The 16169-nt window shown below is 43.9% G+C and overlaps 1 protein-coding gene across 4 annotated transcripts in view; it reads left to right on the forward strand.

Moving 5' to 3' along the window:
* The window catches only part of KRAS (KRAS proto-oncogene, GTPase), a 57499-nt gene that overhangs the window by 5524 nt on the left and 35806 nt on the right, over positions 1-16169 (forward strand). For all 4 annotated transcript variants that reach the window (XM_063134757.1, XM_063134758.1, XM_063134756.1 and 1 more), the window contains exon 2: positions 8697-8818. In XM_063134757.1, coding sequence (XP_062990827.1) covers positions 8697-8818 — 122 coding nt within the window. The remainder of the gene's footprint in view (positions 1-8696; positions 8819-16169) is intronic.

Raw genomic sequence — 16169 nt, forward strand, 5'->3', positions numbered from 1 at the left:
CTTCCAGTTCCTAGATATAATTAATCTCGCTGCTGTCAGCAAATTTGTTATCAATTATTTAATTTCCTTATTACACTTTAAATCTCCATATAATGATAGTAATGCCACACTAGGTGTCTCTTCAGTCTCCATTCCGACAATTTCTTTTATCTCATTAAACACCATTTCCCACAATTTTTGTACATATTCGCATTCCCACCACATACGTAAATACGTTCCACTGTCATTTTTCAAGATACACACTTGTAACTGGGCACCATGATAGCTTCCACATAGGACCTTGCATGGCCATGAAGGAAATTGGATCATCCCCTGATTTTTAGGGAATTACTAAAGATTTCAGCATTCCCCCCATTTACAAAACTGCATTCATCTCCATCATTTTTACAGTTAAAAACATGTAACTGGGCACCATGATAGCCTCCACATAGGACCTTATGCAAGCCGACTTTGACGCAAATCGAATCATGCCCTGATTTTTAGCGATTTTTTAAAGATAAACCTCAACCACAATATCCCTCAGAAATAAAATGTGTATTGGAAGGAGCTAATCGAAAGTACATCTTAGGACAACATTAGCACTTCAAAGGGAACACAGTATACTGTGTTCCCTTTGAAATGCTAATATTGTCCTGAGATGCACTTTCGGTTTAACTTTAAAAAATTGCTAAAAATCAGGGCATGATCTGGGGGGATCTACACTACTGCTTTAAAGTGCTTTTAAAGCGCTTTATAACAGTTTTGACAACTGTTGGGGCCCAGGACACACTGCATATACAGGTTTCAAAACGTTTTCAAAGTGCTTTAAAGCGCTTTCAAGGCAGTAGTGTAGATCCCCCCCTGATTTGCTTCAAAGTCAGCTTACATAAGGTCCTATGTGGAAGCTATAATGGTGCCCAGTTACATGTGAGTATCTTGAAAAATGATGGAGATAAATGCATTTCTGTAAATGGGGGACTTTAAAAAAATCCCCCCAAATCAGGGGATGATCCCATTTCCTTCAAAGTGGCCAGGACGAAGGATCTATTTAGAAGCTGTCATGGTGCCCATTTTCATGTTTCTAACTTGAAAGCTAAAAAAGTTATGGGCGTTTTACGTTTCCAATGTAAGTTTATGGGGGGAAATCCAGAGATCCGGGTCGGTTCGGATAAGATCCGGATCAATCCGAAGCAGTTTGGACCTGATCCGGAAGGTCCGGATCAGGATCCAGAGCGGATTGGGGTGTGTGTGTCCCTGCACAGCCCTAATGAAAAGGCCGTCTCCCTTGTTGCCATCCTCTGAGCTTCCCTCGGAGTAGGCACCTGGAGAAGGACCTTAGATGTTGAACGTAGTGTACGGGTAGGTTCATGTTGGGAAAGGCGTTCCGATGATGATGGTGATTATTGTGATGGCCTCTGGGTATTGGCTGGAGGCATATGATGTAGCAACTTTGCTGAGCTTTAGATCTTGTCAGTCCTTGAATGGGGAAACCACTTGAGAACCCATATGTGTGCTGCCTTGAGTTCTATCATGGCAGAGAAAGGTAGGATAGATCAATGAATGTGGCACTGTACGAAGGCCACCACCACCCCGCCCCTGAGGAGAATACGGTGTAAATGCTGACTGTTGCGAAGAGGGAGGAAGGTATGAGAATAGCAAGGGGTGAACGTGAACAAATATTGGGATGAAAATTTGGGGCGACCTTTTTTTGTGTGTGTGTGGGGGGGGGGCACATTGGAGCCCTGCATGAATGTGCAGGGCTGGGGGTGAGAAGGTCTGTGGTGCCTGGGGTCAGGACCTACACATGCGAAACAAACTTCGAGGATCAACTTCCAGGATCGCTGGAAGTGGAAGGATAAGGCTTTCCCCCCACCTTTCTACAATCTTGATCAGATCTATCTTGCCTGCAGAAATCGCTGGAGGGTGAGGTTGAAGTATTTCAGTCCATGTGCATCGATCTGGATCACTGTTTTCCCCGCTGTTGTATGTTCCCAGCTGCCCAGCTGATGGCTGAGCAGCGGAGGAAAACTGCGAACTACCCTCATTTGGTTCAAACCAAAGGAAACTTTCCTTTCTGTAACTGACACACGTAGTGCTAAGGACTCTAAATAAACACGAGTGTGCCATATATTGTTGTGGCTAGTGGATCTGCTGCCAGCTGCTGAAACCAGAGCATGTGAGGATTCGACGCTGCTGTAGAGTCCCTGCGGCTGACGCCAGTTGGCTCAAAGCAGGGAGAGGAAGATCCCAAGCTCTGGATATTTAGAAATGACCACGTTACTTGTGGCAAAATTCCCATCAGGTTAACAGATGTTTCTCATTCACCGTTTTGTCTCTGTAGGCCTAGCTAATAGAGATTCTCTCCAAGAAGCCAAATGGTTTGTAATCTAAGTAGCATGGAGTGTACTCAATACGGCTGTTTCCTTTTCTTTAAAACAAGCAGCCTTGGCTAGGGAAAAAAACAGCCTAGCAAAGCAGCATCCTTTTTTCATTCCCACCCACCCCCCCCCCCCCCCCGCGCTGCCCTCCCTCTCTCTCTTTTGCTCTGAGCATCTCAGTCTGGTGAAAAAATCAGTTCAATTTTTTTTTAAAAAAAGTCTGGCTGATTTAAGAAAAGACACTGCTGTGCTCTGTAGGCATTCATATTTGAGAATTGGATGTGCTTGTTGGGGCAAATTCAATCCCTGCACAGCACACCATAAGGCTGCTGGATATGGTTATATCAAAAGCAAAAAAGAAGAACCCTCACTGTAAACTGAAGAGAAAGGGAAACGATCCACCAACACTCCTGAAGTTTGAGCGCACAATATATAGGGAGCCCAATGTGTTGTGCGTATACAAAAAGCCTCAATGCGATTTTTCCAAGCCAGCAGTCATATAATAAGTGTCAATGGACATTTAACAAACATTTAATAAACATGTTGCAAAGTTACTGGTGATTAATAAGGACAAGCACATGTCATAAACATGAAAGAATACAAACAAGGGAAAACGTATCAATGTAATTTTAAACGATGACTCCGGATTGTATGCAACGTTTCCAACTTTGTCAGTAATGCACGTTTTCAATTTTCAAAAGTTAAGCGTTCACCATAACATAAACATATAAACTTGGCATGTTGGTTATATGACATTTGATATTGGGGTGTATAATCTGTGATTGAGACAGCAATCGGATTTGCCTTGAATAAGCCTTATTGAAATCAAAGGGATTTACTTCTGGCTAGATATCTATAAAATTATAGTGCTAATTGCAGTATTGGCCATCAAGCTGTGCCCGTGGGTTCAAAACAGGTTTTTGGGGCAGTGATTTGGCTTAGATGAGGGCTGGCAGAAGGTAGGCTATGATATGCTGGTATTGTGTGGGTGATTTGCAGCAGATCAGCAAGAGTTTTCAACTTGCAATAGTGACAACAAAAAAGTCTTGTTTTCTTCCTAAATTAGGCTGCTAAAGCAAAGACAGCTTGAGAGGCAGGGGAAACAGGGAGTGGATTTATGAGTGGAAGGATTTGTGTGAGAACTTCAGATTTTGTATTAAAAACACATTCCTGGGCTGAGCTTAGGGTTAGAGGCACCTTGTTCCGCAGATCTGGGTGTCTGTGTTCTCAAGCACGTGCTGGTAACAACCCAGAGTATGGGTTGAGTACAGGTTGTCATTGAATCATGGGTTGTTGAATCATGGGTTGTTTTTATGTGCGAACCTTGCACTATGTTGTTAGATAGGAGTTTAAATATTTACTGGCTGTTGCACTTTGTGAATGTCCCAAATATATTTCTTTGCCCCCAAATACTATAAAAAATTGGTATTTTAAATGCATATTTTGGGATTTAGGTGTTTGCTGTACGTGTTCCATTCTTTCAAGGTGGTCAACACTTCAAGATGAGTAATTTCTTAGACTGCTGCATATGTATTGTAAACTTTACCTGAGCTGTGTTCTGTAACAAGTTTCCCATTTTGAATATGTCAGAATAAGTGACTTTGGGGAATAGACAATCTGGAAACTAGTACAGTAGCTCTCAGACTTTATTCTGGGAAGCACTGGGTCCTTAGAAATTTATCATGCAATTCTTAATGAGAAGATCAGTTATGGCAGGCAACTCTCCTTGCAAGTAACTTGCTTATGACTACCAAAGTTCCCTTGCAACATGCAGATGCAGGGGAATGTTATGGGGTATATCCTAGGCCATTCTCTCAATTCACATAGGTCAAGGTGAGCCCACAGGTCTGGTTAGTCCCCGGGTGAATTGGTGTGTGCCCTGGACCATGTTCACTAAACTTACAGAGTTTTCGTGGCAGCATGGAATGTATTTTCTGAAAGGCTGAAAAACGTCTGACTCAGTTTATTAGGTTTCAAAGTGAGAAGCCTAGACTATAACCCCAGTTTATCCAAGCGTGGTTTTGGGCAAGTTACAGTCTGTCTCAGCCTATCCCTTTCTAACATCACAATACTTTCCATTCAAATCAAGTTCCATTAATTTCTGTGAAAGCTATTTCATGGTCATATGTGTTAAGTTCAAAGTATAAGAAAAAGTCTCTCGGTTTCTCTTATTGACTCATAAATTTCTGACCTAGATAAAAATTGACTCTAATTGGACCCGAGACCAAGATAACCAGTAGCAATCAGGCAATACTATTGTTTGAAGTCCCAAATGTAAAAGTAGTATTTGTGGTTCTATCAGAATAAATGTACATTTGATAGGTATGACATGGCTGGCATTCAAATTCATTTCAAACTATTATGTTCCTAACTTAATAGCAGTCCTGTGGTGTGTGTGTGTGTATGTCTGTGTCTTAGTTGCATTTTTTTAAAAAAAGAAAATCAATTTAATTGTGGTGGTTTGGTTTAATTTTAATGCACTGAAATATCTTTTTGGGTGAAAGATGTTCTGCGAATTTACTAATTTAAATTAGCAAGATGTAAGTAAATAGCACTCTCTTGTTACTTTCTAGTAAATTCCTTTGAGTTTGCTTTGGTGACTATACTGGACCATCCTCTGCCTATTAACACAATCCTTTGAGGCCATGGTACCAAATGCCATACGCTAAGCTTGGCCTCTTCTGCTTCTTCGGCCCTGGTTAGGCCTCATCTAGAGTATTGCGTTCAGTTCTGGGCTCCACAATTCAAGAAGGACGCAGACAAGCTGGAGCGTGTTCAGAGGAGGGCAACCAGGATGATCAGGGGTCTGGAAACAAAGCCTTATGAAAAGAGACTGAAAGAACTGGGCATGTTTAGCCTGGAGAAGAGAAGATTGAGGGGAGACATGACAGCACTCTTTAAATACTTAAAAGGTTGTTACACAGAGGAGGGCCAGGATCTCTTCTCGATCCTCCCAGAGTGCAGGACACGGAATAGCGGGCTCAAGTTAAAGGAAGCCAGATTCCAGCTGGACATCAGGAAAAACTTCCTGACTGTTAGAGCAGTACGACAATGGAACCAGTTACCTAGGGAGGTTGTGGGCTCCCCCACACTAGAGGCCTTCAAGAGGCAGCTGGACAACGATCTGTCAGGGATGCTTTAGGGTGGATTCCTGCATTGAGCAGGGGTTGGACTCGATGGCCTTGTAGGCCCCTTCCAACTCTGCTATTCTATAATTCTATGATTCTTTTGACACCTGATTACAACCATTCTCGAATTTTATTATTAAGGCAACCCAACATGGGTTTTAGCCAAATACAAGACCAGAGTCATGATATACAAACATTACATTACATTACATTACAACATTGTGTTGAACTTCAAATAGCTGCATATAAAACACCATATATGGTGCTGGGATTGATCACAACCATTCAAAAAGCTGTATTTGCAGCAGATGTCAAAAGCAAATTTAGGCTGGACTGGGCAAGTGATGGTAGGCATTTATACAACCATCTCAACCTATATTGCCACAGCAGGAAATCAGTAGCGAAAACCTTGACTCAAAGGACTGTGTGTGCTGTCACACACACAGCATTCATTTGCTTCACATGCTAACCAGAAGAACAGGTTTCTTGATGCTACCTTCTTCACCTTGATCCAAAATGATGGCTTTCTACATATTGACAATATTCCCATTGAAGGTTGCTACATATTGTACCGTTTGGGATAATCCTAGGATGGTGGCAATCAGTTGGAAGGAGGATATAAAACCTGATCCAAAGGTTGGATTGTGGCTGAGCTGGGTTATTGCTGCTAAGCAAGTAATTTTTGATGGTAAATGTAGATATTTATTTATTGCATTTTTATACTGCCCAATAGACAGGGATTTTAAGGTTGCTGATTTAACTTCTGAGGGTGTTCTCTTGAATAAATTTGGGGAAATATTTGAAGCTGGTCAATTAGATACCTAGAAATCAGTTTCTGGTACCTGGAAATCTTAAGTCATTTCCTAAAATGTTCTGCAGAGCTGTAGTGCCTAATAATTTGTAATTTTGCACGAGCGCCTGCCCTGAGCACCTGTCTTGGCTTAGTAAGATTACTACAGATAGATTATTTGCAGCACTTGGCCAATGGCTCTGGGATCATCAAAGCAACAGCTAGTGGTCAAAACTACGTAGGGGCACTTATTGTAGGGTGACCATATGAAAAGGAGGACAGGGCTCCTGTATCTTTAACAGGTGCATAGAAAAGGGGATTTCAGCAGGTGTCATTTGTATATATGAAGAACCAGATGAAATTCCCTCTTCATCACAAGAGTTAAAGCTGCAGGAGCTATACTAGAGTGACCAGATTTAAAAGAGGGCAGGGCACCTGCAGCTTTAACTGTTGTGATGAAGAGGAAATTTCCCCAGGTTCCCCATATATACAAATGACACCTGGTGAAATTCCCTTTTCAATACAACTTTTAAAGATACAGGAGCCCTGTCCTCCTTTTCATATGGTCACCCTAACTTATTGGTTATTCTGGTCACTTTCAGCCTTACCACTGAGAAGCCTTTGAATGTTCAGTTGTACCTTCTGGTTTCGGTGAGACTGAGCCAAGAATTGGCCTAAGTAGTGAAAAGTGTGATGGCCACCATTTTGAACATTGCTGGCCATGCATACAGAGTTCACCAAATATGTATTTCCTTTGACTTCTCTCAAGACGTTTTCCAAGACTTGGAATCGAAAGTGAGAACTTGCAGGGGCAAGAATGGTCAGTTGAACGTTTTTGTAAGGCTAAAATGGAGACTCAAGTTTTGTGAACCGCTCAGAGAGCTTGTGAACCTCCCAGAGAGCTCCGGCTATTGGGCGGTATAGAAATGTAATAAATAAATAAATAAATAGTAAGTGTTTGGTCCATTGTTTCTAATGAGGGGGCTTTCTCTGTTGTGTCACCCAGACTGTGGGTGCCCGACTGGCGCGAACGCTGATGTTATTTCGACACCAAGTAAAAACATGGCTTTTTAACAAAGCCGTTGATGGTTAATTCCACTAAGATGGCACATTGTTTTAACTATCTTAACTGCTTTTAAATTATACATTGTTTTAACTTGGTTCGTGGTTTAATTTGTTTTTAACTGCATATTTATTGTTTTATACTGTATGCTTTTATCTGTACGCCGCTCTGAGATCTTAATGATATAGGGCGGGATATAAATGTTTTAAATAAATAATGGTATGGGAGATACTATAAATGGTATAGATAGCAAGAACTAAGCTTATTCAACACATTTTTCACATGTGGTCTCTGTGTCGTGGAACTAGATAGGGCAGTGGTTCTTAGCCTTTTTGGTGTCACACCTCCCTTGTGAAAAATCTTGTGACCCATGCCTCCCATGTGTTAACGACCCAAAATTTAGGCTTAGGCAGGACGAGTTTCCATTTTTTATTTCTGTCTCTGGACTAAAAAAATGCATATTCAATGAAAAGAACACAAACATTGAACAGTTTCAAATAAAACCTGTATTTAAAGAAAGTATTTCTAATAACTACACACATAAAAGGATAATTTCAAAATAACTTCAATGTGATCGCTGTTGCTGTTTATGCTCAGCAAGAGTAGTTATTCGAGAGACAATGTTAGACAATGCTAGGCGCATATCATCTCTGGCATCCAACCGATTTCTAGCTTTGGTTTTTTATGCTGACAAGAGTTGAAAATCCAGATTCACACAGATAGGTGGTTGGAAATGGAATTAATGATGAAATAGCTTTCTTTGCCAGAACAGGATATGCAGCCATTTGAGAGCACCAAAATTCATCAAGATTTTGATTGAAGGAATTTTGCTTGACCAAGGCTTTGCTCCGCAACTCAGTAAGGTCATCTTTTTGCATATCAGCATCATCCATAGAGTCCAAATTAAATGTGAAAGGATTTCGAACCCACAATAGCTTTGGCTATTGGGCGGTATAGAAATGCAAAAAAATAATAACACTTTTTGCAATGAACCGGAAAAAAAGTCACTTAGAACAAAGCAGTCACTTACCTTGAAAGATTGATTGTTCTTCACCAACGCTAACAACGCATGTTAACTACTATAACGCAGGTGGTGTTACGTCGTAGCTCCCAAGATTAGTAGAAAGAAATAAGGTTGGGCCAAGCTGCGCTACTATGTACTTGTAAAAGAAACAATTTATAGTTGAGAGGCTACTCACACCTGCCCTGGAGACGGTCCAAACCTCCCCTGGGGAGGCGTACCCCACCGGTTAAGAACCCCAGAGATAGGGACATAGTGCAAATTCAGAGAATCAGAAGTTACTTAACACCGGGCGTGCTGTTTAATAAAGTTGATATATCTGCTTGATTTTCAACAGGCCTACAGAAGATGACGGAATACAAGCTTGTCGTCGTTGGAGCTGGTGGTGTAGGCAAGAGTGCGTTGACGATACAACTTATTCAGAACCATTTTGTAGATGAATATGATCCTACAATAGAGGTAAGTGACTTCACTTCCTCTGTGATTTCACAGTTGTGTTTTGATATGCGGAAACTGAAGCAGGCTACTGCATCCAGATGTTTTGGACCGTAACTCACATCAACTCCAGACGGCATGGCTAATGGTCAGGAATGCTGGGAGATGTAGCCCAAAATATCTGGAAGATCAGTTGAGGCAGAGAGGCAAATGAGCTAGCTTCCGGAGAAGGTGGGTTTTTTTTTTGCCACTACTGACTTCCTCCTAGATAAAGTCCCCCTGATGAACTTCAGAGGAACCCCAGGGCTTTACAGAACTCAGATTGAAAACCACTGGTGTAAATGACATCTGTGTATTGGTTCTTGGCAAGAGAAGCTGCTATGCTGAGTGTATGGAAGTGAAAGAGTTGGTGAAAAACACAGCTCTGTGTGGGGTACAACTGCTACGTGTGTGTTCCAGGCTTCTGCGATTGCACCACACCAGTGTGCTGTTTAGTACTGAAGCTAGCACAAGGTTTGTTTGATTGCTTTGGAATTTGCTGTCACCAAAAAAAATGGCGACGGCTGTTGGTTTAAATTGCTTTAAAAGGGGATTCTGTGGAAACGGGTGGGTCTGTCCAAGGCGATTAGCCATGATAACTAAAATGTGGGGGGGGGGCTGGTGGTTCCAATGTCTGTGGGGAAGTGAAGATGGTCTTGACTCAAACTTGGAGCAGATTCACCATCTCATTGACATAGGAGCCACCCGCTAAAATGGAACCTCCATATTTAGAGGCAGTGTACCTCTGCTTAGCAAATACTGGGAAACAAGCAACAGGGAGGCTTGCTGCCTTCATTTCCTCCTTCGGGGCTTCCAGGAAGCATCTCCGTGACCACCGTGGGAAATGGTACGCTCTGCTAGGTAGACCTGTGGTCTGATCCAGCAAGGCTCTTCCTGTGTTCACTTCAAACTAGCTAAAAGTGGGCTAGATCGAACAACTATTAGGTGGATTCACAGTTGGCTACAGCATTGGACTCAAAGAGTACTTATTAATGGAACCTTCTCAAACTGGAGAAAGGCAACGAGTGGGGTACCGCAGGGCTCAGTCCTGGGCCCAGTGCTCTTCAACATTTTAATTAACAATTTGGACGAGGAGGTGCAGGGAACGCTGAACAAATTTGCAGATGACACCAAATTGGGTGGGATAGCTAATACCCTGGAAGACAGAAACAAACTTCAAAGTGATCTTGATAGGCTGGAGTGCTGGGCTGAAAACAACAGAATGAAATTCAATATTATTATTATTATTATTATTTATTTATATAGCACCATCAATGTACATGGTGCTGTACAGAGTAAAACAGTAAATAGCAAGACTCTGCCGCATAGGCTTACAATCTAATAAAATCATAGTAAAACAATAAGGAGGGGAAGAGAATGCCAACAGGTACAGGGAAGGGTAAGCAGGCACAGGGTAGGGAAAAACTAACAGTAGAAAGTAACAGTAGAAGTCTGCACAACATCAAGTTTTAAAAGCTTTAGGAAAAAGAAAAGTTTTTAGTTGAGCTTTAAAAGCTGTGGTTGAACTTGTAGTTCTCAAATGTTCTGGAAGAGCGTTCCAGGCGTAAGGGGCAGCAGACGAAAATGGACGAAGCCGAGAGACTTAAGTCTTTAAAAAACGAAAAGAAAAGGTGGAAGCTGAGAAATCAAGGAAGGGTCAAGGAATATCCTGGGGTGTGGAGAGCAAGCTCTAAAACAGACCCCCCTCTCCCTGGCTTTGTAAGCAGTGCTTGGATAGGAGTAAGCTGGTTATGACCTATAAAGCCCTATACGACTCGTGTCCAGGTTATCTGAAAGACCGTATTCTCCCTTACAAGCTTGCCTGTGCTTTAAGATCTTCAGGGGAAGCCCTTCTCTCAGTCCCACCACCATCACTGGCATGCCTGGTGGGAATGCGGGAGAGGGCCTTCTTGGTGACTGCTCCAGTGCTCTGGAACTCTCTTCCCAGGGAAGATAGACTGCCTCCCTCCTTGATGTGCTTTAGGAGGCAGGCAAAGACTTTCCAGGCCTTTGGCGAATAATTGGGGTCTCTGTCCATGCCAAGGACTTTTAAAACTGTCATTTTAAACGTTTAAAAGTTTTAATATTGGAATATATTTGATATATTTTTAACTTTGTATATTTCTATTTATAGGTTTTAAATGTATATGTTTTAAATTTTTGTAATGCCACCTTGAAGCCCAGCATTGGACAAAATGCAAATTATTATTATTATTATTATTATTATTATTATTATTATTATTATTATTTATTTATTTATTTAGCACCGTGCAGGCTGGGGCTCATGGGGGTTGGTCCAAAACATCTGGAGAGCACCAGGTTGTGGAAGGCTAGTGAAGCTCTACGTTTGGTAGTTAAGTGTGTATTTGCTCAGAAGAGGGAGGCTGCAGGTCTGGATATCCTGGTTAATAGCCAGTCCTCAAGCTATCCTACTTCTTTTTTAAAAAATCCAATTATATTAGGACTGTGCACAGCCCTCCCGAATTGTCTCGGAGGCTGTTTGGAGCCTCTGAAACTGCCCTGGTTCAGCACAGGGTGCTTAAGGGCTGGGCCACCACGCTTCAGAACCGAATTCAAAGCAAAGTTTGGCCCCCAAAGCTGGAGCCCTTCCACACGCCGTACTGAAGGCGCATGCATGCACCCCAAGTACAACCCCAAAACGATAGTGTGTACTACACCCAGAAGAGACGGAGGAGGCGGCGGCTGGGGAATCCGGGCGCGTCCTTACCACCGTCGCCGCCGCCTCCCCGCCGGCCTCCTGATGCCTGGGTAAGAGTGACCCGGGTCGGAGAGCTCGGCTTCCGCCTCCGGGTCGCTCTTACCCAGGCAGCAGGAGGCCGGCGGGGAGGCGGCGGCGGCAAGGACGCAGCCGGATTCCCCAGCCGCCTCCGTCTCTTCTGGCTGTAGTACACACTATTGTTTTGGGGTCGTACTTGGGGCGCATGCATGCACCTTCAGTACGGCGTGTGGAAGGGCCCCTGGTCAGCCTTTGCAGGTTCTTGGGTGCCAGCCAGCCATCAGGCGGGTATAAGTCCGACTGAGAGACCATTGGACTCCCTCCTCGCCCGCCCGCCTGCCTGCCTCCTTCCCTCCCTGCTCACCTCCGAACCTGGAGCTGCCGCCCACGGGGCTTACCTTTGCTGTCCGTCCTTGTCCGTTAGAGCTGGGGGCTCTGTTGTTTTCATAAATCTACAGTCACAACCCATGGAAATGGCCCTTTACGGGGAACTTGAGAGAATGGTATAGCTGTACTTCTATATGATTATTTAGAGTAGCGGTGTCAAACACAAAAATAGCTGTAATGATAGCTAACCTCTGAAAGGAGAAGGCACCTTAAGAAGAAGAATAGAGGAGGATGTATGGCAAGCGTAAGTGACAGTGGCTCCAGGTTCGGGGGGTAGGGAGGGAGGGGAGTCCAATGGACACATGGTTGGCCTTGCGTTGGCTTTCCTGCACGAGCGGAGAGAGTGCCCCACTGCTGCCTTGAATCGGCCTGAGGCGCTTTGGACCCAATCTGCTTCGCTTCAGGCCGAATCGGCTCAGATTCGGGGGTTCAGCCCGAGGCAGTGCACAGTCCTAATTTATATGAGTTGCCATCATGGCATCCTAGGCTAATGACTGATCATATAATTAATACCCATGTAATAGTAAGGCTTGCTAACCAAACTCATGCGCGTTTGTTTGGCGATAAAGACAAGGTTGTGAACATATGCAATTGCATTGATGCTTCATTTTATCTGATACCACGGATTTTATGGTCTTCCAAATAGCCTTCAGCTGGAAGATTAAACAATGTGGTCTTGATAACTTAATTATTGCTGGACTTAAGTAATCCTCCGACCTCACTCTTCCCTGCTGCTTCAAGACTTGTCTTAGGGGACGGGGGTGTCTGCATTAATTCAGGAAGTAAGGTGATCTGCTGAACCATGGTTAGAAGGAATCATGGTCTGAATGAATGGGAATGTGTTGCAGACTTGCAGACTTACCTCCCCCCACAAGGTGGTGATTCTTCCTCCTTTTCCTAGTTTCCTCTAACCATAGTTTGCTGTGCCATCTACATTGGACAAACTTTGGTTAGCGTTAAATTCCAAACCATGGTTTTCCAGATTTGCTTCAAACCATGGTTTCAAATCTTAGGTGGGACAATGGTGCCATAGAGGACAATCCTTTTTGGCAGCCTCTTAAAATCAGGAAACACTTAGAAGATGTACTCCGTGGCCCAGCCTCCGAGTAAAATCCCAATGAGATGGTGCTTCAGTCACCTGACCTGGGGCCCTTGGGAGGTACCCTTTAGCTTTTGCCACGACAACAGCCCTCTTGCTTGCTTTGTTTCTTGTCCTTGCTGAAACTCTGCTTTCCCCAAGCCGTGATCTATCAGACTTTAACGTTAATCAGGGCGGAATCCTTGCCCTCCCCTCTCCATGTTCATTTGGGGGGGAAAACAATTGAAAATAAGCCGATAGCATTGCTTATCCGTCAAAGCATCGATTTAACTCTGAACTCTGTGCCCTTCTTGCAAGGGTGACTGTGAGCAAAGCTTGTGTAATAGGAGACAAAGCAAGGCCTGGGTCTGCATGGAGAAACATCCCTGTCTAGGCAGGGCTGTGTGTATTCTGGGAACCCGCAGAAGTGTGGCTTTCTGAAAGCCTGCTCCCACTTCCTATTGCAACCTCCTCCCATTTCCTCTCATGATCTGAGCATCTCCGAAGTAGGGTTAAAAGTGTCATCCCTTCCTCTACAGCAGCCTTCCTCAACCTGGGGCGCTCCAGATGTGTTGGACTGCATCTCCCAGAATGCCCCAGGGGCATTCTGGGAGTTGTAGTCCAACACATCTGGAGCGCCCCAGGTTGAGGAAGGCTGCTCTACAGCAAGCTGAAAGGATAGCAGTGTGCATAAAACCAGCTTAGGTGAGATCCAGAGCTCTTTGCTTTTGTTCTACTTAAGTTCTAGCCGGATGCTGTGAAAGCACTACACACACACGGAGAAAGTCATGCTTGGCTTGGTGCAACCATCCTGACAGGTGCCTCTTCCTGCTGGCATTTTGAGCGTCAATAGCCCATTGTGCATCTTACCTGCCGTGCTTGTGAAAAGTACTGTCACATGTGGCGTTCATCAGCCTGGTCACGCCAGGTTGGACATTCCCTTCTCCGCAAGGGTGCCCTGGGCAGAGAGTTCCTCAGTGTCACAAAAGAGGCAATTGTACTGGAGGCAGCCAACACTGGCGGCAGGGACCCAGTCTGATCTATAATCCGGCGAGGTGAGATGGCCACTCAGGCAGTGGAGTTTGGGCACCATTAAAGGTGGCGGAGATGGAGAGAGACAGATCTGCAGCTGGGGAGAGGGCAGGGATAACTGCCCGGGCAATTCCCACCTCTCCATCTTCAAAGTTAGGAGGAAGGCTGGCCGACGCCCCGGCTCACCAGTGGGTGATGCCATTGTGAGCGTGGCTGCTTAAATTTATAGACGACTTAGTCACACAGCACGTAGTTAAATTATGGAACTCACTACTACAAGATGTAGTGATGGCCACCAATTTGGATGGCTTTAAAAGGGGGTTGGATCAATTCCTGGAGGTGAAGGCTATCCATGGCTCCTAGCCCTGATGGTTGTGTGCTATCTCCAGTATTGGAGGCAGTAAGCCTGTGTGCACCAGTTGCTGGGGAACATGGGTGGGAGGGTGCTGTTGCACCATGTCCTGCTTTGTTGGCCCTGGTGGACAGCTGGTTGGCCACTGTGTGAACAGAGTGCTGGACTAGGTGGACCCTTGGTCTGATCCAGCAGGGCTCTTCTGATGTGCTTACGTATGTTCTTGACCCTATCCCAAAGACATCTCAAAGCAGTTTACAACATAAATCCTAAAATACAAAACTTCCACAGTTAAAACATTCGAAAACTAAACTACAAAACATGTCATTTTAAACCAGTTCAACTCCAAAGATACACAAGATCGTCAATTAGAACATTTAAAATCAACTATTGACCAACAAAGTTCTTGAAGCCTGATGTTTTTTAAATGGTATCATGGTGTAGATTATATATGTCAGTAAGTAATTTACCATGTCCAGTAATATATCAAGCTGGTTTCAGCTGGCAAATTATTCACAAAACTGCCCCACCCACCCCACCCTGCCTAAACACACACTTTCTATTTTTGGTTAATCGCTGTAGGGTCAAGTGTGATGTTTGGCTATTAGGAGTTCAGCATCAGCACATGCCCCTCTAGCGTGTCTGGTGTTTGGGTGAGTGGCCTGCGCACTCAAACAGCTCTAGAGGACTGTTGCTCTGACAGCACTAGCTGTGTATTTGCACGGCTTGTTTTCATTGATCATATGTTCCAGTAGCCACTGTTTAGTGGGTTCAGTTCTGATTTTCTGGTACCTGTCCCTGATTTTTTTTTGTAAAAAAAGTGTCTGTCTTTCTTTCTTTCTTTCTTTCTTTCTTTCTTTCTTTCTTTCTTTCTTTCTTTCCTTCTTTATTGCATTTATAGCTGAAGCTCTCTAGCCGGTTTACAAAGATTTAAAAAACCTGGACATTAAAAATCAATATACAGAATTTAAGACCATAAAAATATAAAAACAGCTAACATTTAAAACAATCTTCAAACTCTCAGCCAGGCCAAAGACAGTTAACAACGTATACTGTTAAATGCCTGGGAGCAAAGAAAAGTCTTGACCTGGCGTTGAAAAGATAACAGTGTTGGTGCCAGGCGGGCCTCATCGGGGAGATCATTCCATAATTAGGGGGCCACCACAGAGAAGGCCCTCTCCCTTGTTGCCGTCCTCTGAGGTTCCCTCAGAGTAGGCACCCGGAGAAGGACCTTAGATGTTGAACGTAGTGTATGGGTAGGTTTATGTCGGGAGAGATGTTCCATCAGGTATTGTGGTCCCAAGCCGTGTGAGGCTTTAAACCAGCACCTTGAATTGGGCTCGGAAACATACAGGCAGCCAGTGCAAGCAGGCCAGGTTTGTCATTCCCTCCAGGTCTCTAGTAGTTAAAAATCCAAGCAGGGGGTCAGCTGCATCTCAATTCTAGTGCACGTATATGTGACGGTCGCTAGAGCACAGCCTGTCATAATATGCACTGCAGCTGGTGAGGTTTGTCTTAAACTGTTGATAAACCTTATAGGATAAATATATTTTCCTAGTATATCTTTGACCACGAGAACACCCCCTCTTAAAGGATGGGCTGTTTCACTGTTGATGAACACAAACAAAGCAAGTGGAGAGGCAGAGTCTTCAGAAGTGTGTGTATGTAAGTGAGTTCACACAACACACTAACCCACCTAATGTAGGTTGTTGTTGAACCACGGGTTATCGTGTTGTCTAAAAGCGGTGCA

The sequence above is a fragment of the Elgaria multicarinata genome, chromosome 9, assembly GCF_023053635.1.
Source record: "Elgaria multicarinata webbii isolate HBS135686 ecotype San Diego chromosome 9, rElgMul1.1.pri, whole genome shotgun sequence".
NCBI classification, from domain to species: domain Eukaryota; kingdom Metazoa; phylum Chordata; class Lepidosauria; order Squamata; family Anguidae; genus Elgaria; species Elgaria multicarinata.